The sequence below is a fragment of the Podarcis muralis genome, chromosome 5, assembly GCF_964188315.1.
Source record: "Podarcis muralis chromosome 5, rPodMur119.hap1.1, whole genome shotgun sequence".
NCBI lineage: Eukaryota > Metazoa > Chordata > Lepidosauria > Squamata > Lacertidae > Podarcis > Podarcis muralis.
In genome coordinates, this window is record NC_135659.1 from 8,017,649 (window position 1) to 8,042,282 (window position 24,634).

General features: G+C 41.4%; 1 protein-coding gene across 4 annotated transcripts in view; it reads left to right on the forward strand.

The window, feature by feature from the left end:
• The window catches only part of RALGPS2 (Ral GEF with PH domain and SH3 binding motif 2), a 123,596-nt gene extending 109,239 nt beyond the window's left edge, over window positions 1-14,357 (forward strand). For all 4 annotated transcript variants that reach the window (XM_077928240.1, XM_028732353.2, XM_028732356.2 and 1 more), the window contains 4 exons: window positions 948-1,040; window positions 2,106-2,211; window positions 3,868-3,959; window positions 8,123-14,357. In XM_077928240.1, the coding sequence (XP_077784366.1) occupies window positions 948-1,040; window positions 2,106-2,211; window positions 3,868-3,959; window positions 8,123-8,152 (321 nt within the window). In that variant the 3' untranslated portion in view covers window positions 8,153-14,357. The remainder of the gene's footprint in view (window positions 1-947; window positions 1,041-2,105; window positions 2,212-3,867; window positions 3,960-8,122) is intronic.
• Window positions 14,358-24,634: the final 10,277 nt, after the last annotated feature.

The following is a 24,634-nucleotide window of genomic DNA, read 5'->3' on the forward strand; positions in this document are numbered from 1 at the left end:
AAACATACCAAACACAGAAAAAAGAAAAAAAAGAAATTTCATAACAAAAAACACCGACAAATTAAACTTACGACTTCCCTTCATCTCTGGTTTCGGAGTATGATACAAAATATTGTAATCTGCAGTTTCGTTTTCTTAAATCTCTTTGCGTCACAGGCGTAATTTCTAGCCTACTGTGATTTTTAAGTTTTTAACCTCTAGTTCAATATATGACATAAATTTATTCCATTCATCATTAAACTTTGTGGTCTTTTGGTTTCTTATTTTCTGTGTCATTTCTGCCAATTCTATATAATCAAACAATTTAGATTGCTACTCCCTTATAGTTGGGATTTTCGATGTTTTCCAGTTTTGTGCTATAAGTGTTCTAGCGGCTACTATAGCATATTGGAAAAGTGTTTGGTCTTTTGGAAAGGAAGTTCTCTTCTTTGTGTGTTTGCCCCACATCACATTGCTCTCCCTATTTTCTCATAGTTTTCTCGTTCCTAGACTGAGAAGAAATGTGGATTACCACAAAATGCGGGTTACTACCAATAATAATAATAATAATAATAATAATAATAATAATAATAATAATAATTTATTTATTTATATCCCGCCCTCCCCAGCCGAAGCCAAGGGGTCTGTCTTGCTATGCTGATTTGCCCTTGAGGAGGCTCACTGCAGCACAGTTTGGAAGCGATCGATTTATACGAAGCATTTGTTTTTGCAACACTTGCCGGACCCATTTCTTCAGTGATCTAGGCTGAAAACTAGAACGTCGTTTGAATCTATAAGATATTGTTGTATTTTGTTTTATTTCTTGGAATGTCTTTGTTTTGAAAGTATTGCCCTGCTCAAGACCCCTTTGAAATGGGCTGGGGTGAAAAAATCTGAAGAAATAAAATGAAAATGAAACTGCCTTAGTCTCTTAAAGGTATTAATCTGATGACTCTTTGCTTTTGCAGGTAGCATCTTGGACAAAATACTGGGCAGCGCTGTCTGGAACTCAGCTTTTCTACTATGCCGCAAAGTCCTTGAAGGCGACAGAAAGAAAACATGTATGCAATGCATTGTACTACATCTCCCAATGATATTTATGATCTTCATCCAGAGGGATAGATAGAACCAAACAGATATTATAGATATTTTAATATGCAACATGCATTCTCTTAATTACCTTTTCCTGCTCTTTATTCACCGCTAGAGATGATAGTTTAGCTACCTTGCTTTTTCCAGGACAGTATTTTGCCTTTTTTTCCCGACAGCAGATTAACATTTTTTCTTCTCTCCTTTCATTGGGAACACTGCAACTGCAAACGTTTTCACTGCTGCTTTCTGGTTAACCATTACTGCTGTCTGGATACTTGCTGCTCTGCCTGCTTTTCTCCCTTAGTTCCCTCTCTTAGCCTCTCCATCTTGATTTTCTGCTGCCAACTCAGCTCAACAGCAGTCTTGAAAAACAATTCCAAACTCTGTAAATCTTCCTGCTTGAAATGCTCTGGAAGCAGCCTTCTGAGTTCAGCTGGATCTGTCTTAGTATACAAAGCTTGCATACCATGCACAATGTATACTGTAGCTACTAAACAATGTAAAGCAGCCATTGTGATAATCTCCAGTCTGATGAATCTGCAGTGGTACATTTTCTTGGTATTTAAATTCTTCAGGTCCCTAAAGCATGGGTACTAAAGTCACACTCATCCCAAAATGTGTACACAAACTGATTTCCTCAAATTGAGTCCTGTTCGTCTCTGATTTCAAATGGCCAATAACTTTTATTTGAAGCAGAGCATTGTAAGAAAGAAGTCTTCAATTGATTTCAGACAAATTGAAAAGCCAATTCCTATTGCCAATTCTGGTAGTAGCTGTATACATCCTTTCTGTCATCTGTTTTTCACTCATGCAAAATCAGAATTCTACATTATGTTTGGATTGGAGAGGCAAACTTTTTAAATGTAACATGTAACATCTCTGTTCAGCTTTTAACATCTATTTTGCATTAATGACGTAAAAAGCCAGTGCTGTTTTGTTCTGTGTTGCAGCATTTAATGCATATCTTGTGGTTTGTTTGTTTTTTCCTCTTTCCATTAACGTGGTTCTGTTCTTTGCTTCCTGCTTTCCTCCAGTTCAAATCTACCCCAAGTAAGACTGTATCTGTTGTGGGATGGATGGTCATGATGGCTGATGACCCAGAACATCCAGATCTCTTCCTGCTCACAGATTCTGAGAAAGGTCAGTGACTGAATATCCTTGGTAGATTCCCGTATGATTGTGGACACTGGGTGATCTTGGGACAATGGGATTATTGCCTTTTTGCCACTAATTATGGAAGCAAATAGGGACGCGGGTGGCGCTGTGGGTAAAAGCCTCAGCTCCTAGGGCTTGCCGATTGAAAGGTCGGCGGTTCGAATCCCCGCGGCGGGGTGCGCTCCCATTGCTCGGTCCCAGCGCCTGCCAACCTAGCAGTTCGAAAGCACCCCCGGGTGCAAGTAGATAAATAGGGACTGCTTTCTAGCGGGAAGGTAAACGGCGTTTTCGTGTGCGGCTCTGGCTCGCCAGAGCAGCGATGTCATGCTGGCCACGTGACCCGGAAGTGTCTTCGGACAGTGCTGGCCCCCGGCCTCTTGAGTGAGATGGGCGCACAACCCAGAGTCTGGCAAGACTGGCCCGTACGGGCAGGGGTACCTTTACCTTTATGGAAGCAAATGAACCTCAGGAGAATAAAATGCATACAAATACTGGACAGCAAAAGAAAATGTGTACTATAGAAATATTTTATTGTCTTTTTGGACACTTTGAAATGTTTTGAGGGACTTTTTTCATATTTTAAAATGTAATATCTAACGTTACAGTCCAAGATTGGATTTTAGGGTGGCTTGCAGATAGTTAAACCATTCAGGAAAAATACTATAGAAGCAGAAACAACCACATTAAATAAATTAGCTCAGAACTGTTCCCAAATATTTGTGTGACTTTTCCAGTCTGCTTTCCAGGGCCTGTTGGCATTGCTATTTTTAAAATTAAACTTTATATGAAGTATTTCTTCCAGGATAGCATTGTAGCTGAAAAGAATTTAAATTCTAATTACTAAATTGATTCATGGCTCTCTTATCTCCTCAAGGAATGTCTTAAGGAATTACCTTATTTGAAGAAGAAAAATCTGTTCGCCTTTCTTTTGCGAAGTAGCAGGGGAAATTCTGACTGCAAGTGATCTGAGAGCTAGAGTCCTTGAGCCTTCCATACTAGTGGTTTCAATGCTGAATCCTGCAACCTTTAACTTGCCTTATATACCAATGTGATTTGCGCATTAAACCTTGGACAGAACTGGGGTTGTGAGTTTGAGTTCTACACCGTGCAGGACAAGTCAAGGCAGATATAACAGTTACTGCTTTGCCCATCAAGCTCTCAACCCCATATTGTCATAATCCAGAACGTGAAAAGCTAGACTGGACGGGAATTACCTAATCAGCTCAAGAGCTCCTGGTTTGTATGCCAGGAATCTGATCCTCAGGAGGGTCTTGACTGCTCAGTGGATAGCTTCTCCCTCCTCTTTTGAGTAGAGATCTCACATTTTCAAGGGTTCTATTGCATGAAGTGAAATATTAGACATGTAATTACAGCACCCCTTACTTGGCAGGTAGATATTTTCATTTTTGTATTCATATCAATTTAAATAAAAATGTCTGTCCGGCCTTTCAAGTACCATACACCACTCAGGGCCATGTTTGGTGGGGTTCTGTTTAAATATGTGGTATCTTTCATATTATGACTATACATTAATATGCATTTTTCTATTTCCCATTTCTTGCATTCTTCTATTCATTTTTAAGAGCTTAACTTGAAGTCTGTTATTCGTGATAGAAAGTTCTCCCTCTTTTTGTAATTTAGGGAACTCATACAAGTTTCAAGCTGGTAACAGAATGAATGCAATGCTGTGGTTTAAGCATCTGAGTGCTGCCTGCCAAAGCAACAGACAACAGGTGAGGGAATTGTGGCCTGATTTGGCAACTAGCAATGAGTGCTAAATATTAAACAATTCTGTACACAAGTCAGTCTTCAGTCTTGCTCTGAATAACCATTGTTCAGTTCTCATAAAGGTCTCTCCTAATAGCTCCTGGCGTTACTGAAGATAGGTAGCTTCATATATCTCTAATTAGCAGCTCAAAACAATGAGTGCACGTTAAGTGCATGTAAAAATGAGTTCCTGGTCTGCATTTATTTCCCCTGGGACACATTTAAATACACAAGCAATCAAAAATGCAGCATTAGGGCAATGTGTCACATTTCCTCATACAGTCCCAAGAAATAAATGGCTCCCATTGATTGCATTAGAGGAGTTTTTTAAAAAATAAAATAAAAAATAAAGTCTGCTTTGAGGGCCTTGAGCAAGATTATGAAAACAAAGTTAAGGATTTACATGAATCACCATTTTCCAAGGAAAATTAAGAAGTAATTCATAGGAATGGATAGGTATATAAATATATATCGTTCATAATTGTCAGATTACTATATTCAACTTTTTTCAGATTTTATGCCATGTGAAACTCTGCCTTACTACCCACTCTTAATGCCCTCCACGATTTATATTTAAAAGTTCACCATTATATAACTATTGTGCTATTGAATCCTGATTCCGTTCTGTAGCATGCAATTCTAGAAATCATGCTTTAATTTATATATGTTTATGTTGTTTTTATTCCCTCAAAATGTGCTCCACTTACATGGTTCTTTAATTTTGGTTTTCTTACATTTATATTGTGCTTTTCTGCCACCATGTAACCAAAGCAGCAAGCTTTTGACTCAAGGCAGTCCCCCATCCAAGCCCTAACCATTCCCAGACCTGTTCAGTTTCAGCAAGGTACTGGCCTCATGTGCTTTCATACTATACCCTGTTTCAGATTTTGAGGCTGCAGGGAGGAGGAAATGAGGAAGGGGTCCCGTTGCATTTGCACAAGTCTATTCCACTTGCAGACAAACATATCTCTAGACTTAGTACAGCTGAAAAATGTAGTAGTATACAGTGGTACCTCGCAAGACGAATGCCTCGCAAGACGGAAAACTCGCAAGACGAAAGGGTTTTTTGTTTTTTGAGCTGCTTCGCAAGACGATTTTCCCTATGGGCTTGCTTCGCAAGACGGAAACGTCTTGCAAGTATGTTTCCTTTTTCTTAACACCGTTAATACAGTTGCGACTTGACTTCGAGGAGCAACTCATAGAACGTGGTGTGGTAGCCTTTTTTGAGGTTTTTAAAGACTTTGGTGATTTTTGAAGCTTTTCCAAAACTTTCCCGACACCGTGCTTCGCAAGACGAAAAAAATCGCAAGACGACAAAACTCGCGGAACGAATTAATTTCGTCTTGCGAGGCACCACTGTAGTTCTTTTCCATGAGCACAATATCAATATTTTTTGCTAGCAGACGTCACTCCTTACTACATACATATCCAGCACTCAAAGGAATGAGTTGTAAACCGAGGCCAAGACATCCAGAGCGGATAACCTTTACCCTTCTGCCCCTTTTGTGAAATTTGAAAGTTACTATGCCATGTTAAATGCATATCTTTTCCCAGTGTCTGTATAAAATACCTAAGAAGTGGCTCTGCTCAATTTAGAAACAATCTTTCATTGTGAGTGGGGAACTAGATCCAGTCAGTGGGTCAGATTCCTAAACCCCCACCCCCCTCAAGCCAAATTTGACTGGTAGGTGGGGCCACCCACATTAGTCATCTGCTATCATAGTGATGTTAAACGACTGACATCTGTCAAAGTTTAAAGGAGGTCGCTATAACTGCCAATCAACTGATTTACAGTGGTGCCTCACAAGACGAAAATAATCCGTTCCGCGAGTCTCTTCGTCTAGCGGTTTTTTCGTCTTGCGAAGCAACCCTATTAGCGGCTTAGCGGATTAGCGCTATTAGCGGCTTAGCGGCTATTAGCGGCTTAGCGGCTTAGCAGCTAAAAGGCTATTAGCGGCTTAGCGGCTTAGAAAAGGGGGGGGAGCGGAAAAAAATTGCAAGACGTTTTCGTCTTGCAAAGCAAGCCCATAGGGAAAATCGTCTTGCGAAGCAACTCAAAAACGGAAAACCCTTTCGTCTAGCGGGTTTTTCGTCTTGCGAGGCATTCGTCTTGCGGGGCACCACTGTACTGCAATCTCCTTGAAGTCATGCATTCAGTACCAGTCAGCTGATTGGCTCTGGGTGCGCCCCTTCAGAGAGGCTTGTTATAACTTCAGACCAGCCTTCAAACTCTGCAGAGGGGAAAATTATTCGAATTCAAAGAAATTAGGAAGGTTGCAACTGGTTGTGCCTCAACTTTGGATCTCACTAGGAAGAGCAATCTAATAATGGATTCTTACAGTCACTTCTTTTTTGACCTTATGGAAATGTGTAGCTCTCCAGAGGTAAAGAAAATAACTTTTTGATTGCCCAGAGAACATCTGTTATTTCTTCCTTTGTCCACGACTGTCTATCATTGAATTTATGCTCTCTTAGTAAATTATAGTTCGGAATATGATGAGGAGCATCCTTTCATTTTTCATGGTGCGATGAATGGCTGAGTGATAGTCTCAGCAAGGCTAATAAATTGGCTTCTGAATAAGATCACTATTTAACTGCAAAACAACAACACCCAGTCCAATAACATTTATTGTTACTATCTTATCAAGAGACACAGGTGCTCTTCAGGAATAGTCATGGATTGACTCCAACTCCAGACTGAGCAGGGGGAAAGACTAGCCCCTTATATTCTGCCTAATTCAGGCCACAAATCCTACTAACAAGCAAGAAAACAAAATGGACATTTGTTTATATTTTTCCTCACATGCAAGCCAACTTGTACAGTAGTGGGCAGTCTCCAGCTCACAGGCCTTTGGAGATGATACCCAAAATATAAGATACTTTAAGGTTTATTTTTTACATCAGGAAGCAGGCATGGAGGCGAGACAGATTCACATTTTAATGCAAACCTACCTAATTTGCTTTTCCCAAAACAATACATGGAGTTTGAAATTTGTACTTCTCTGAATTTTGTGATGCAGTTATCAAAGAAAAATGTGTTTTAAAATATATATATTGGGGAAAATATAGATTGGAAGGCATCTGTCAGGGGTTCAGGAGCAGAGGGACAGGAAAGGGAGGAATTAGAGACCGAGGGAGAGGAATCCGAGGGAGAGGTCAGCGATGATAGCCGTCCGAGGTCTCTAAGTCTCTCCAGCGAATCAGAGGATTCACAGAAAGGGGCTCCCGTGGTCAGAGCTAGGGGGTTGCCAGAGGGAACACCACAGGAAGGAGGGGCCAGAGGGGACTCAGAAAGCAGCAGTTGGAAATCGGGACCAGCTTCCCCACCGGAGAGCAGTAAGGGGGAGGAGTCCCAAGCATCGGCAGCAGGCAGCTTTCCGTCAGCGGAAGGACATGAGTCAGGGTTAGCCACGCCTGCATCAGAGAGCGAGGAAACGGTCAAAAGGAAGGTCAGGGGCAGCACGCGCGCGCCAAGTTCAAATGTGCGAGAGGGTGGCGCAATGAGCAGCCCGGATAGGGAGCCAGGTCCCAAAGCCCGCCGAAGAGAGGGGGAAGAGTCCGAGGGGTCCGCCTCCGAGGCGTCCAGGAAGGAAGGCACCCCGGGGGGTAGTAGGACCCAGAGGCGGAAGGAGAAACGAAGAAGGTGGAGTAAGGCTAGAGTCTTAAACTGGTGTACAGGGGGCGGAGACTCAGACGAGGCTTCGCTGGTCTAGGGTCTAGACGTAGAGACGCACGCTAGGGCTTGAAAATGGAAACTAAACTTCAATAAAGACTTTTGTACAGTTCTACTGGCTAGCGTTGGTCCTCTGTGAGCTGGGACCGGGAGGCAGTCTCTGACAGCATCTATTAGTGAAAATAATTTACAAAAATTATATTAGCAAAAAATAGGAGAAATGCACACTAAAAATTCTGGTGAATTTTCATGAGAGCTTTTAAAACTAAACACCACAAACTGATGTGAAAATGTGACAAACTGAATTAAGATTTTAAAAGATGAGAAACTGAGAGAAACCAAGATTGACAGATTTCTCCATTCCTCGCAGGAAGTCATTGTTTGCTTTTTGCACCAGAGCTGAGCTATAACCTAGAAATCTAATTTTCCTTACAAAACCATTGCATATGTTTTTAGGTTCCTGCCAACTTGATGACTTTTGAGTGACAAACTTCTTCAAAACATGAACGAAGATGACACTTTTGAATGCTGTCTGCCTATCTCCTAGTTTGAGGATGGAGGTTCTGGCGGAAACATGCCCCAGTTACACTTCTGTGCCAGAACAAAGATGGTAAACAGAGTTTCAAATCTCTGAAGTACTGAACAAAAAAACATACTAAGAATTCAGGGGATGGAAGTGCAAGAGGAACTGCCATGGACCATGTTGCTGCTTAATATTTTCTGAACCGACCTGTGGAAACCACTGCCTTAAAGAATGACAGGAAACCCAACATGAAACACCAAATACTCTGTGTGTGTGTGTGTGTGTGTGTGTGTGTGTAAGAAAGAAAGAAACCTCTGGCGTGCTTAGGTTAAATCAGATGTAGCTCATTCGCATTTGTGTTAACTTTGTTATCTTTGAATTTAAAAGCCCACCTTTGTTTCTTTGTAAAAGGAAACCTCGTACTGCTTAAGGGTTGTGTAAATGGGCAGGTTTGCAAGGACATAGCTTGTGTGTTCCTGAAGAATGTGCAGTTACTATACATCTATCCCTCCATATCAGTTCTTTGGGGGCTCAGATAATTGGCATCACTGTTTTATTTGTTTATGCTTAGAATGTGATAAATGTAATATATGCAAGTTTATTCTCTTTTCTCAAAGCACTGTCTTTGTGGAACCTAGTACTGTATATGGGGATTTTCTTTCCGACAAGTGGCACAACAGCTGAACATTAAAACACCACACCCTCCTTTTTCAGAGTTCTTGGTTGTAAATTTCCTGATAGAAATAGTCTGCAGGATTTGGTAAAGGAAGCTCTGGGAAATATCATCAGGTCAGAACTGAGCCTTTATTCCTCAGTGTATTTTCAAATGGGTGACACTCTTTTATTTCCCCAACAATGCATTGTAAAGCTTTTCAACAGGCCTGCTTACCGCTTAAAGCCCCATCTTTTGTTGCATTGATAACGTTTTACAAGTGACAGTCTTACTCCACATCTCTTCTTGCAGATTGAGACGCACAATGCCTGTATTTGTAGTTTGGAATTCTGAGTTACACTGAACTCTTCTCTATCAGATATAGAAATCAGATCTCCGTAGCAAAAGCTCACAAAATGCAACTCTCAGCATAACCAAGAAAAGTAAGAACTTGACATGAGAGAAAGCATTGATAGAATGAAAATTTAAAGAGTGGATTATTTCCTACATGAAAATTAAATGTGTAACTACACTTTTTGACCACATTTGTGGAAAATTATTGCATTTCAAAGATGCGTCTCTCTATTCTCTTCTTTTTTTGCATGTGGTTCTTTTCTGAAATGCTTTGAGGCTTCTTCAGAACCTTCCGATGATGGTAATCAAATGAAAACAAGGCAAATAGGAATATACCACAGCACTACAGTCCTAGTCAATAAGAGAAAAGATTGTATTCATTCTGCAGATTATCATGCATTAGCTCTAAGTTTATTCACAGATGAGTAACAATCTCTTTATTTTTATCTGCTTTAGAGTAGAATTTTGCTGGCTCATACTTCCAGAGCCCAAATTTCCCAAAGAGCTTCCCCCCTAATTAGTTAGAATAGGGCAGAGACTGGCAGCCATCTGCAAAGGAAAAGAATAAGAACGACATGAAAATTGCTCTGAAGCTGCAAATATAAGTCCATCTTTCTAAGTGATTGACGTTTGAATTCTGCTCCTTTTTTCTTCCCATAATAATATTAACAGGTTTTGAATATTTGCCCCATGAGGAATGAATGCTCAGTTCTGACCTTGTAGTGGTGTTATGTCACTTGCTTGTTCTGTGTCACTTAGTTTACATGTCTCCCACAATAACCCATGTTGGGTGTTTCATTAAAAAAAGAGAGAGAGAGACATCTTCATAGCCAGCAGTATTACTGTACAGAATTTGCACAACTTTCCTTTTTAAAATTACTACATGTTTCTTTTCAGAATAAGCTTTTTTTAAAAAAAAAAGAAATGAAAAACAACTTCAACACAACACTATAAATGTATGTACTTAGTATTATGGAAGGTAATCCTGTGGAATTTTTATTTTTTTAAGAGAAAGAGTGAAAACAATTGTGTAGATACATTGCAGGCTAACCATATTTGTTCTTCGTGTTTTTATGAGTAGAGAGATGCAACTGGGAACCCCTTTATATGATGCAGGTTTGCAAAAGACAGAGGGCCAATTCACATTACATTTCCCCCCGTGGTACTTCATTAGGTTTGTGGCACACTAAACGGGTCTTTGTGAAATTTTTCAATATTCTGTCCAAATTATAGCACAGTACATCCCTCTTCAATTAGTTTTGAAGTCTTTTAAGGATATGGCTAGCTACAATCTAGACAACCTTTTGTAGTGTTCATGAGACCAGTTCATCACATCAAAATCTACGTTAAATGGAGATTTATTGTTTTTGTGACTGCAGCGCACACACAATGATCCCACAGATTGACTCAAAACTAAACCGGGTTGACAACCTTTTCTTATATCCATACAGCAAGTTTCAAAAGATAGGAAAGACAGTATTAAAAGCTGGCAAACAATCCTGACTACCTTTTGCCAATGCTTTTATCCAGCTTCAAATATAATATATTTATCAGAAAGCTTTAATTGAAAATGAAACTGCTTTCTCTGGTTTATGAGAATTAGCAGAGAGAGTTGTGACAATTTCATAGGTTTCAACTAACATGATTGATACATTACATGAACTTAGATTGTCTTAATATTACGCACAACTACTGAGCCATTCCAGTTTTATGAGGTGGTCAAATTGTCAAAAATAAGCTTTTTACATCTTTTTACATATAGCCACATGTTACTACACCCCTCCCCCCCATTTACCAAAAATTTGAGGGGGGGGAAGGAGGCTTGATTTATAATATTTCTTTCATAGTTTCTTTTGTAAATGAATAGTCTTTTAAATATACTATCAGTAGAAAGAACTATTTAATTACTACAGTATGATTCAAAAGGCATTGTGTTAAATCCTGTGATGTAAAATTTCACACCACAGTGCTATGAATTCCATTAAATTTATTTACTTTGAAACAAATGGCTTTTAAAACAAGGCTCCCATCCAAAAAATATTGAACCAATCTGTGTCTGAATGAGGCATTTTAATTGCTTGTTATCACAAGTAACTTTTAAAAATGTTGTGCTACCTGTGTGAATTCTTTGTCAAACTTATTTGACAGTGATAAATTGAAAACACTTCAGGTTTTTCCTATGACCTCAGATACTGGTTGCTAAATATATATATATATTTCTATGTTTTTATTATTCCACCTAAAACCAGTCAAGTAGTCTTAGTATCTTGAATAAGTGATGTTTTGATTTTAACAAAACGATCCACACTATAGTTCACACTCTCTGAGTTATGTGCCGATTTCTGTGAGCACTTTGTAAAAATGAAATTGATTGTGCTACAATAATTTAGTTTACAATTTGGTAAGATGTTTAATAAGATGTTTTGAAATTTCCTACAAGGAATGTTTAATTCAAAAGAGTAAAATTCTCCTGTTAAAATCTAAAAAAACCACCCTTGTTAAGGTTGAAAATCATACAACAAATACAGAATACCTTCCTCCTACTGTGCCTGTTTTTCACAGTGCTGTTATCAACACCTTGATTAGAGAATCTCTATAGCACTCCTTAACCAAATTTATCGAGCTTAAGTTCAAATATATCAGATTTCTTCACTTTCCGTGCAATAAACTTTAGGGATCAGTTGTTTCACATGGTGTTTCACTTAGTTTTTCACTCATTCTACCATCCCGGGTAATTTTGTTCTTGTCCTGCTCATTTGCAATTGGGCAGCAGTATCTAAGTTGTTTAATGCCATCAGACTCCTTTCCTGGCATATTTCAGCAAAAAAAAATATCTTTGTAATGAAACCACAGGTGAGGACAACTTCACACGTGACTTTTTCCTTCATGGAAATTACGTCAATGTACATGGGAAAATCTGTGGCTTCAGGGGAAATTGTTGCAAGCACTGTGCCTGTATCTTGATTCACACATTTTTCCCTACATGGAGATTGTAAGAAAAATGACCCTGAAATTGCTTGCATAAATAGTTTGCGGGTTACACCTGAACTGTAAATGCCTGTTTGCAAATGTTGCTGTTAGAGACACACCACCACCAGTTATAAAGACTGATGTAAAGAATATTGTGAAGCAAAACTCGTAGTTTACTTGCTAATTTTGAAACACATTCCTATAACCCTGTGTATTAGCCAGGGACACACAAATCTGTTTCAAATGAAGCTCAGTCATGAGGTGATCTTTCCAGTTGCATCTTTTTTTCTCATTGTTTTGTACATATTTCTCTTTCATTCCTAAGTGTTATTAATCCTGATCTACTTTTCTCACTTGGTATGCTGGCCGCTATGAAAAACACTAAAACTGGTACGAAATAGCCAGTTTTCATTTCCCTGAAAAAATTACCCTTTTTAATAGTTTGCTGTTTGCAAGTTGCTCCCTTCCTTCCATTAAAAATGGCTTGTGTCTAAGGTTAAAACGATAAGCAGATAGAAAATGTCCCTTCAAAGCAGAATGCCATTCCCTGCCCATCATTGGGCACAACATATCTGCATAAGATGTTTGCCAGTGCCTTAATTACCTGTTTGAAGACCAACTGGGCTAGCCAACCATCGCTATTCCTATGCATTACCCCATTCATGCAAATTGTGTTTTGCTTTGATTTTTGAAGGAGCCCCATGGAAGCCTCCTTGAAGCTTGAATAGTCAGTATAATAACTCAGTTATTCTTGCCTTCCTTTTGCTCTGAAGTTCAGTATTAGTATAGTAGTGGTGGTTTGGATTCATTCCATTCTCAATTTTTTTGAACAATAGTATAGAGCTGATTTGGATGACAGTTCAGACCTTTGCTAGGTGGTAAGGTCCTATGGTAAGCTGGGCACTTCAGGGCAGCCTGGCCCAACTCTCATCGGCACCATTGGAGTGAGTGAGCCCTTGAGTCATTTAAAAGAGCAGCTCGGAATATCACACAATATCAACTTTTAAACTAGTTCAACCCAATTACCAACTGAGCATTCCATGATGCTGTGTGTTTGAAATCTCTGTCATACTAGCAACCTAAGGTTTTAAGGTAGACCAGGTCACATCTGATCTCCCGCTACCTAAATATAAATAATCTCTAGAGCATTTCAATATTTTCATTGGGTTTTTCCAGTCACCTAATGGCACTCATAAAGAAATCGGAACATGCCCCCCCCCCAATTTGGTTTATTGTGTTATTTGAACTCACTCGTACAGAAAGCATGTTCCCTTTTTAAAAAGTATATCAATGTATAGAGGTCATCAGGAAAAAAATCCTATGCAAAACTTGGTAAGTAACGTAACACATTTGTCTTTAAACTTTGATGTACTGGGGTTTTGAGAAACAAAATTAAACTTGAGTAAAACTAAATAAATAAAACGGAAGGCTATGTTCATGAAACAATTGTTATTTCTTCAGATATTGAGGAAACTGTTATATTCCCCCCACAGCCCCACACCCATGTGAATCATAACCGAATATATGTTTAAGTCTAAACCTCAGATATGATAGTGCAAGTGGTTGACAGCTGCAGGTTGTGAAAAGTAAATGTTCACATTTAGAAATGGCTATTGCAATGTCATAAGAGACTCATTGTGAAAGGTTGTGTATAGATGAAGGAAGCTACTGTCCATATTGGGATAGTTCTTGAATCTTGGCCTTGCTGAACAACCAAGGAGCCAAAAATATTTCTTTTGTGCAATGTAGAAATAAGGAGAAAGATGTTTTTCCTTCTGGATTGTTCAGCAGTGTCCAAATTCAATAACTACTACTATTCCTGGAATCCTGAATTACAAATTAATTTATTGCTTATGCTACTCATAACCTACTACAAGTTAATTTATGGGAGGGGGAGAAAGAAAGAGATGCAAAGTCCACATTATGCAAAACACAAGCCATTTTTAATGAATATTCTTCCCTGTTGACCTGAAGCACCATTTTGATTGAGGTTGAATGCACTATGATCTCAATGAGTGATGTGCAGTTTCGCTGTTCCTTGTCCTTTTTCCTCCCGATTTTTAATACGTGTGTGTGTGTGCGTGCGTGTGTACATTTTGAACTGCGTGTTTGCATTAGCTATTTCAACATGGCTACAAGTATGGACTTAAAAATAGAATTTTCCTACTGAAATAAATAACTTAAAATTTCAACCACGTGTATTGTCGTTTTACATACTCGCATGTCTATTGCAGCAAGTCTTGAGTGTGGAGCCAGCTTTCTCTAAATGGAGTGACACCTTGGATCATCTGAAATTTGGCAGTAACAAGCTGGCTTTCAGAAGAGTTGAGGCAAAATGGGAATATACTATTGCCAATAACTAAAATGAGCAAATTGGTTGGGGTGTTAAACAGCATAGCAGAAACGCATGTATCATCTAATTAATTTTCTAAAATATTACAAGTACTAAACTCTCAAGTCTCTTCTAGCTTCCTTCATAATCTTGAAGCAAACTTTTAAAAGCATTATCTTGGAGCACTTAATGCAAGATTCCCCAAGTGTTTTGAGTTTCCAGGGCAACAAAGTTGGGAGCAGCTAAGAGTACTTTTCCACAGGGCAATCCTCTTCCCTAGGAGAAGCAGCAATCTGTCAGGTATTTCCTCCCCAAGCAATGTTGGGCTTTCATTAATCAAAGCCCACCCTCTAAATTGTTCCCAAACAGCACCAGAATATTGTACCCTTGTTGTAATATGGTCAGTGAGTCAAATCGGTGAATGCTGGATTCTAAGTGACAGTTCAACAGACTTGTCACAAACTTTTCACAATGTGAATTTGTTGAAATGAGCTCTTGAAGGTATCGCTGTGATTGACTGTAAGCAGAGACTGGCATTTTAATCTCTCAAGTCATATACCTGAGATATATGACAAGGAAAAATCTCTGGGCCCATCATCTTACTGATGGCACAAAATCCCATAGCCAGTTAAGCGTGTTAAGGACATTGGAATCAATTGTATGATTTCCAGAAGATAAAGACGTTGATCACATTTGTGGCTTCCCTGTTAAAAACAAGGAAAATCACTGCAAAGCAGTACTGGGAATGTTTTTGAGATCCCACAGCTGCCTCATCAACACCTCTTGGTCATGTTGTTCAGTTTATGTGGTCTGCTGACAATAAACGATCAAATACAGGTAGTGTTACCAAGACAAACACAGCAAGAAAATAATATATAAATTATATACATGCACACAAATTGAACCTTTTAAAATGAGCATAAAACACGGACCATTTTGACTCAGAACTTATCTTCATGACGGCAATAATGATGATAACAAGTTTCAGGAAGTTCTAATATTAGCAATAGGGTGCAATTTGCCACTGAAGCTGCTTTGGAGGAATCCTGCTGATGATTTTAGCTAAGGAAAGGAGTGGAGAATCTTTTTGGCCCTGTGGGTGAGGTCTTTATCTCCCCACCACACCCATGGGCAAACTTTTGAGACTTGGGCAGGCCCACTCACCTGTCAGTCATCTGACGTCATGTGTCAAGGAGCCATCAGGCAAGTGGGTCATCCACAGGGCAGGAACAATGTGAGGCACAAAATGCAATTAGCTTGTTCAGCTCGAGATGCTGCTGAAACTGACCACTGACCCTGCGCTTCGCCTCTAGCCTCTCACTCTGGATCTCTCCCAATCAGACAAAGGCTGTGTCAAATCAGGAGGGCTCCTCCTCTGGGCCTGTCTGGCCTGTTGCTCAGCAATTTGCAAGACTCTCCTACAGTGGGGTGTGTCAGAGAGGGAGGAGAGTCAGCAGGTCTGAGACTGTCGGGTAGCAACGGCAATCTCTGGCTCCTCTCTGAGTCTGTGTTCACACTGCAACTCTCAGCCTCTAGCCCTGTCCTGGAAAGGCCTCCTTCTGACCCCCACTTGATCACTCAAACCCTGATTCCAGCACCTCCCAGCTTATTCCATCTCCCAGACTGCTCCCACCACCATGATCTGAGGTCACCATGATCTGAGAGCCAGTGTGGTATAGTGGTTAAGAGCGGTGGACTTGTAATCTGATGAACCGGGTTCGCTTCCCCGCTCCTCCACATGCAGCTGCTGGGTGACCTTGGGCCAGTCACACTTCTCTGAAGTCTCTCAGCCCCACTCACCTCACAGAGTGTTTGTTGTGGGGGAGGAAGGGAAAAGAAGATTGTTAGCCACTTTGAGACTCAGTGATAAAGCAGGACATCAAATCCAAACTCCTCTTCTTCTTCTAAGTCGTCTTCGGTGTCATTCTTGCGGGGCTCTAGGGTAGACAGCGCTTGCCACTCTTCCTTATCCAGTCAGTCCCTGACATCATGTCCGGTTATTGATAGGTTTGTGAGCTCATCCACCTGTCAAAGCTGATCCACAGGTTTAGGTTTGCTTTGGCAGCATGTTTCCCAGAAGGGATGTGCTGGCAAAAGTAGCACCAGCAGTATTAAACCTTCCTCTCACCAGCTGCTGAGTGAAAGGTTCAGTCCTCCTGGCTGGTCTGCTTTCCCAGCAGGACTGAACTCTCCACTCGGCAGCTGATGAGACTCAAGCTAAATAACTAACATATTGTGCTATTAATCTAGTTCAATGCCAGATGTGATTGGGATTTCCATTCCCATACATGGTATGGGATTTATTTATTTGAATACATGGACACATACATAGGATTAAACTGAAAATAGATATAGACAGTGGTACCTCGGGTCAGGTGAGATGTTGCGTTAAAAGCACCACCTAATTACAGTGGTACCTCGGGTTAAGTACTTAGTTCGTTCCGGAGGTCCGTACTTAACCTGAAACTGTTCTTAACCTGAAGCACCACTTTAGCTAATGGGGCCTCCTGCTGCCGCCGCACCGCCGGGGCACGATTTCTCTTCTCATCCTGAAGCAAAGTTCTTAACCTGAAGCACTATTTCTGGGTTAGCAGAGACTGTAACCAGAAGCGTATGTAACCCAAGGTACCACTGTATGTTACATAAAAAGTCTTTGCGCCTTCTTATTGAAAAACAAACCATTTTTATACTGTTTATCTTTACCAATAAATATACAATCATATGAACCTACTGAAGGCAAAAAAGTTGAAACTTTTAAAAAAATAAATAAATGATATTTTGCTATTTATTCAAGGAGAAGCAGCATTTAAGGTAAGATGAACATATTCTTGAGAACATGGAGTCACATGATACTCCATGTCAGTCCTTCTGTGCTGTTTCTCTGCATTACACCATTTTAGAGTACATTCATTTAGCTCTTGTTAAGAAATTGGGTGCATTAACATCTGGCGCGGTGGGTCTAAAGCTCCTTTCTACCTTATTTCCTTGATAGTACCACATACTTCTACACTCACTCTTGGTTTTTCTTGAGTTTTGGGTGTTCTTTCAATGAGACAGAGCAGAGTTTTCATTATTTCCAAATTATGGAACTTTTTACAATCCTGTAAAGTATTTAATACTGCTAAACAGTAATGTGGAATTAATTTGTCTGGGGGGTTCTGTCCATTTTTTTCCAGGGATTTCTTTCCCTCATAAAACCATTCAGTTCAGTTCACCGCAGCAGAATTTGGTTGTCGGGTTTTCTGACGAGACCTGCTTCCAAAGCACACACACGGGTTCTGTGCTTGCAGACAGTGTCTGGGGCACACCTGGGTCACCGCAGTTCAGATGGTGTTGCCATGGGAGACTGTAACTCTTTCCTGAAACGTGTGTTTTTTGAGAATCTCAGGGGAGGTCTTTTTCACCTGTCTTAACTTCTCTGCACATAACAGCCTTGATTATTTAAATTTGGCATGCTGTTCTCCTTTGTGCAATAGATAGATTTATCGCTTGCTTATCCCAGCCTTCTGCTAAAGGAGCTCAGGGCATTGTATCTGAAGGTAGGTGATTATTCTCATAATAATCTTGTGAGGACATTTCATGTTTAGTTAAAATGACTTTGTCAAAACCATTCTATGATGTGGAGATTTGAGCCCAGGTTTCCCACACCCAAGTCCAACCATTATTGTACACTGACTTAGTTGACTGCAATAGTAGCCAGGGGGAACTAGCCAGGCATAATAAATTTAGAATAGCCGAGCGATGGGAGTCCACGAATTGAAGTGAACCCCAGCCGACGAAGCATCAAGGCGAGTTAAACCGCAGAGTGAATTTGACAGCAGGGTGAGGCCAGGGCGCGCTACTCTGCCCCTCCTCTCCTTGATCTAAACAAAACCTCAGCTTCTAATAACTTATGCATTTGGAAAGCCAACAAGGCGTATACGGTTTCCCCCGTGTTTTGCACTGTCTGCCATATGAACAACTTCCCTGCCTGTTGGACAAAAGCTGTGAGGGTGTCCTCAGTGCACTGAGCTCCTTGCTCTCTGGGAACAAGTTTGTTCCCTTGAGGCCACAATGGCCACAAAGGATCTCAAGGAAGGAAGGTTTCACTCTGAAGAAGAGAGAAACAATCCCTTAGAAGGGACCCCTTCCTTGGAGCATGGGCAGCTGTCCTTTCATGCCAATTTTCATGTGCTTCTCTGGAGGGCTGGGAGGAAGAGGGATCCTGGTGGTGGGTGATTCAATCATTTGTTGTTTAGTTGTTTAGTCGTGTCCAACTCTTTGTGACCCCCTGGACCAGAGCACGCCAGGCACTCCTGTCTTCCACTGCCCCCCGCAGTTTGGTCAGACTCATGTTTGTAGCTTTGAGAACACTGTCCCACCATCTCGTCCTCTGTTGTCCCCTTCTCCTTGTGCCCTCCATCTTTCCCAGCACCAGGGTCTTCCCCAGGGATATCTTCTCTTCTCATGAGGTGGCCAAAGTACTGGAGCCTCAGCTTCAGGATCTGTCCTTCCAGTGAGCACTCAGGGCTGATTTCCTTCAGAATGGAGACGTTTGATCTTCTTGCAGTCCATGGGACTCTCAAGAGTCTCCTCCAGCACCATAATTCAAAAGCATCAATTCTTTGGCGATCAGCCTTCTTTATGGTCCAGCTCTCACTTCCATACATCACTACTGGGAAAACCATAGCTTTAACTATACAGACCTTTGTTGGCAAGGTGATGTCTCTGTTTTTTAGGATGCTGTTGGTGCCATTTTTGGTTATGTAAGAATCCATTCTGAACTTCAGGAATATAATTATATATGCAGATTCTAATCTCCCTTTGCCACTTACTCATCCACCCCCTCATTCTGTGTCAATACTTAGATTGCAGTTCTTTGCAGAAACGTGTCCTTTTAAATTCTTTTTTCTCTCTGTACTATGCAACAATAGGCATTGGAAGAAGGGGCGCATGGGAAAGCTCAAAGAGGTTTCTCTGCTGTGGGCCCCAGCAAAAAAAAACCTTGGATGTAGGTGCTGAGGAAGGAGAGCATGCATTTGTGAATTCTTCAATAGTCCTCCATAAGTCAAATAGCTTCCAGTTTCATTACTACACTGATTCCTTCGGAAAACATCTGGAGTTTTAATGCTTTTTTCCCTATCGCTGTTAAATATTTTTGTTTTGTTTTCCTACCCACCCCTTTGCTTTTTGGAAGAATTCATACAAAGTCAGCTTCGAGGGGAAGGAACCATGAGGTCTGTCAAATGAAGAAGAGGAAAATCTTGTTGCATGTTGGAGCACAGGAGGAAATAATGTAGACAGTTACATAACATAACCAGATATTTCAGCTCTTGGGTAGGAAAAGAGCAGGGTGGGAGCAGTTTCTTCACCCATTGCATAACACCAGGAGGGGGTGCCTGGTTAGATTAATGAATAGCAAATGCTTGAAGCAGGCATTCTGTACACCACAGGCTCATAATGCAATAACATAGCATTTGAGCCCTAAATGAATGCTCAGCTGTTGGCCAATTGATGAATTAAGTCATGTTGATGTACCTTTTTTGATGCCAGCTCAAAGCTCTCTGCACAATAGGAGAGATTAATGTTTATAGCTGAAGCTTTACGCCTCGGGTTGGGGGATCAACAACACTATTTGTGAATAAATATAGACATCACTGGGTTAGTTATGGATGTCTGGTACCCATTACATGGGAACAAAACAAGCTTGCGACTATGGTATCCAGTAAACATTTCCTAAACAATGCCGTACTTAAATCAAGTTCTTGTGCTGTTCTTCGTCCATCTACCCTGAAGTGTACAAGAACTGTCACAATAAAAGAGTTTGCTGGCTACTAATTCAGAACCTGGAGAAGCCACTCCTCACATCCCTGCATGCCAGTAGATTCCCGTCAGCTTGCTGGAGTGGAAACAGACAATAGTTTTGAAGAGAGTAGATGGTTTGAGAGAGGCTTAGCTTCCATCATGTATATGCACATTTCTTTGTCCCTTTTGCCAACCAGGTTTTTGAAGCAATGCAAGACCCTGAACGATCTGTAAAAAGGTAAAGGGACCCCTGACCATTAGGTCCAGTCGTGGCCAACTCTGGGGTTGTGGCGCTCATCTCACTTTACTGGCTGAGGGAGCCGGCGTACAGCTTCCGGGTCATGTGGCCAGCATGACTAAGCCGCTTCTGGCGAACCAGAGCAGCGCACGGAAACGCCGTTTACCTTCCCGCCGGAGCGGTACCTATTTATCTACTTGCACTTTGACGTGCTTTCAAACTGCTAGGTTGGCAGGAGCAGGGACCGAGCAACAGGAGCTCACCCAGTCGTGGGGATTCGAAACGCCGACCTTCTGATCAGCAAGTCCTAGGCTCTGTGGTTTAACCCACAGCACCACCCGTGTCCCGAACGATCTGTAAGCAGGCTTAATTGTGTGAGATAAGCTTTTTCAGACATGACCTTTTTTACAGTGTACAACTAGAAAACGTAAAGTTGAGCATCTGTTTGGGAATGTGCTTACTGTACAAATACACCCATCAGAGAGTGGAGATTGGCTGCAGCTCCCTGCAAAGTGTGCATTCGGAACCAGGTTTCATCTCAAATAGTTTAGAAAATGCCCACTATTCATATTCACCAGCTTTCAAAAACAAACTACAAAATGACTCTCACGGCCTTTGCAGTTGAAGTTGAAATATCATGCAGCACAGTTTTCCTCTTCTCTCAATCATCCTAAGGCACCCACATCTAATTTTTGATCTCATAGTGATCTTGTTGATGTCTCCAGGGTTCATAACATGCTTTAATTCAAAAGGAGATGAAGAGTGGCAGAAAAACCACGAAGGCCGTAGACATTTGAGAGTCCTGAGAGGACCCTCCTGAGTCAACACAAGGTGTGCAAGCCTGCCGCTAGTGGTTCCCTTTTTTACCTTTTGACCAGGGATTATTGCAGGACAAAAGAAATGTGTGCCTATACCACAGGCAACAATGGCTCTGCAATACCAACATCAACAAAATCTATTATAGTCTGTCTCCAGCCTTAGTCATTTCAGTTCTGGATCCTACTGGTTTCAATTAACTGCACGCACATGGCAGCTGGAACCAAATCTTGAAATGTCTTGCCTTGAATTTAGTGTGTGTCTATTTTAAAAAGTATGAATATCTTGGGAGTGGAGGCAAACCACCCACCTCCCAATTCTCCTCTGGCTTAGCAGGGATTCAGCACTGCCAGCTGATTCTTCTTTTCCATCTACAACTCTTCAGCTGTCGTTCCTTTTTAGATGGAAATAATTTTGTTTTGAATAAAATGCTGGTGTTGCTTGTGAATTTTAATCCCTCAGTCCTCAGCCCTAATAGGGAAAAGGTGGTGTTAGGAAGGCTTCATGGCAAGAGAGCCCCGTGAAAACACTTTGAAAGCAATCCATCCATCTTTAAAGGCAGTTTAGTAACATGGTTAGGTTGACATTTACTTTTAATACTGCTTTTTGACCAAACACACACACACAATTATACAATATTAAAATAAAAATGATGTTGGCACAGTCTGAGAGTGAGCTGCTACTGCACAGGAGAAAGGACAGATCATTTCCATGCGCCTCTATAGCATCCCGCCCACCACTGCTGCACTGAAATCATTGCAGCCTGTCCAGCTTGCAATTTCCACACAGTACAAAACATAGTAGTACTAAAGGGGATCCGTGTTACCTCATGGCCATCAGTGTGAGAAATTGCAACGAAAGCCTCCCCTCTATTTGTCAACTCCAACCTGCAACTGGAAGCCAACTTGTATTGCGGGGTGGGTGGGGGTGGATTGAATGTATAGGGCAATACATTGTGCTATAGGATTTTCTTTTCTTGACTAAATCCTGTGCTTTAGTATCTGAAAGACTGTAGTCTGCAGTAGAAGGAACTGCTGAACTTATCAAACCAGGTTCTTTGTTAAGTCAATGGCCCTAGCTGGACCTGCAAGTACCTTTTTTTTAACTTTTGTAAAGGGTTTAGCATGTCACTATGGAAACAGCTGGCCGGTGGTGCACTTTCAGGAGGGGATAAGCCTCTCTGCTCGCCTGGCTAGATGCCACACCACATCTTCCAAGGGGTGGGGAAACAGTAGACCAGGGACCTAGGTTTCTTTTTGGTCTGCTGTGGATCTGGAAGCTGGAAAGAGATACAGGGGCTGGACTTGGTCTCTGTGCCAAATCCAAAGCTATGAACCCTGGAGTTTCTTGCTGCTCAACGACAGGAGTACCTGCGACAATAGCATGGGTTTTCTGTTTCTCTCGCTCTCTTCTCAGCCCCATCCATGCTCTTTCTTCTTATCTTTCTCTCTCAAAAAGAAGGTTGTGTTAGGCAAGCGGTAGAGGTTGCCCTTGGTGCTGTTGGACTGTGTCTTGCTCCAGCCAGCATAGCAGATGGTGAGAGGTTATATAAGCCGTAGTTTAACAACATGTATAGGATACCAAGCTGGCTTCTGCCGCTGTCGGCAGTAAGATCTCCAAAGAAGCTAGAGCCAGCTTGCTCCCCTTGCTTGGCCCAGCATGGTATTCCATTCAGGGCTGCAATCCAGCATGAAATCACCACTCTGTCGCCTTCTTTTCCAAGCACACAACTATGATTTGTTTTGCTTTGTGGCTTTCATTCCTACTTGGAATCCTCCACAAAATGGTTGGACAATGCGGTCAACTGATTCCAAGGCTTCTCTCTTTGCTGTTTCAGAGAGAGGGAGCAGTGCCCCCACTGGGGAGTCCCTGGCCTTCCCCTGTCTGAACAGCCCAGGGCCAGCTTCCAAGAACATTAAATTTCAGCCGCCTTTTCCACTCGGAGCTTGGTTAGTTTTGTATCGGGCCCCCATCCTCCACCCTCCTTTTTCTTCTCTGGGTCTTTAAAGCAGGAGGCACTCCAGCCAAAATATTCGTCATGTTTCCAAACTTCCCCGCTGCTTGATTTATATACTGAGAGGGCTGAGGGAAAGATTCCAGAGCCATGTGCTGAGTGTGAACGAACTTACCTGCAGATGTGCAGCCAGCCAGGTCTGCTGATGTGCCATGGCCAGTTCTGCCCAAGTCGAGGCATCCATGCTGGACTCTCGGCCGAATGCTCTCGGTTAGAATGGATGTGTTACAATTTCATGCTTGTTGAGCAGAAAACAAGACAACCTGAGGTCCTCAGCATGCTGGACTCTGCACTAGGCACCAAGTTACTTCTTTTGACAGGGCGCCTCACTTCCCCAAGCAGTAAAATATTTTGGGGCATTGCTTCTTAGGTTTGGCTTCCTTTGGAAGAGAAACATACCATGTCTTTATGTAGAAACTACAGTGGTACCTCGGGTTAAGAACTGAATTCGTTCTGGAGGTCCGTTCTTAACCTGAAACTGTTCTTAACCTGAGGCACCACTTTAGCTAATGGGGCCTCCCGCTGCCGCTGAACCACCGGAGCACAATTTCTGTTCTCATCCTGAAGCAAAGTTCTGAACCCGAGGTACTATTTCTGGGTTAGCGGAGTCTGTAACCTGAAGCGTCTGTAACCCGAGGTACCACTGTAGCTTGTTGATGCATCTTCCTTCGCTTTGCTTTCTCATCATTGTATTAGAGAGAACCACACACACACACACACCGGCCCTGAGTAAGAAAATCTAAGATTAAAATGCTTTGTGAAACTTGATCATTCTTTTTTGATGAATGGATGGGGGGGGGTTGGGCCTTGGATATAGAAAGCTCCCTACTTTGAAGCAGAACTGAGCAGCAGTAAGTGTGAAGGAAGACTAGAAGTTTTGCCTTTATATCTTCTTCTGTCCCCTGCAGAAAGACATGTTTTCATGTCCTGATTTTCCCAGTTTCATATATGGCATATTTTAAAAAAGAAAGAAAGAAAGAAAGAAAGAAAGAAAGAAAGAAAGAAAGAAAGAAAGAAAGAAAGAAAGAGAAAGAAAGATATAGGAGCTCTTGTATTTTAATCTGTCCTTGTACACAGATCACAGTGCTTAAAGTATGGGTAGGCAAACTAAGGCTATATTTTGGAGAGAGAAAATGAACGAATTCCTATGCCCCACAAATAACCCAGAGATGCATTTTAAATAAAAGGACACATTCTACTCATGTAAAAACACGCTGATTCCCGGACCATCCATGGGCCAGATTTAGAAGGCGATTAGGCCGGATCCAGCCCCGGGCCTTAGGTT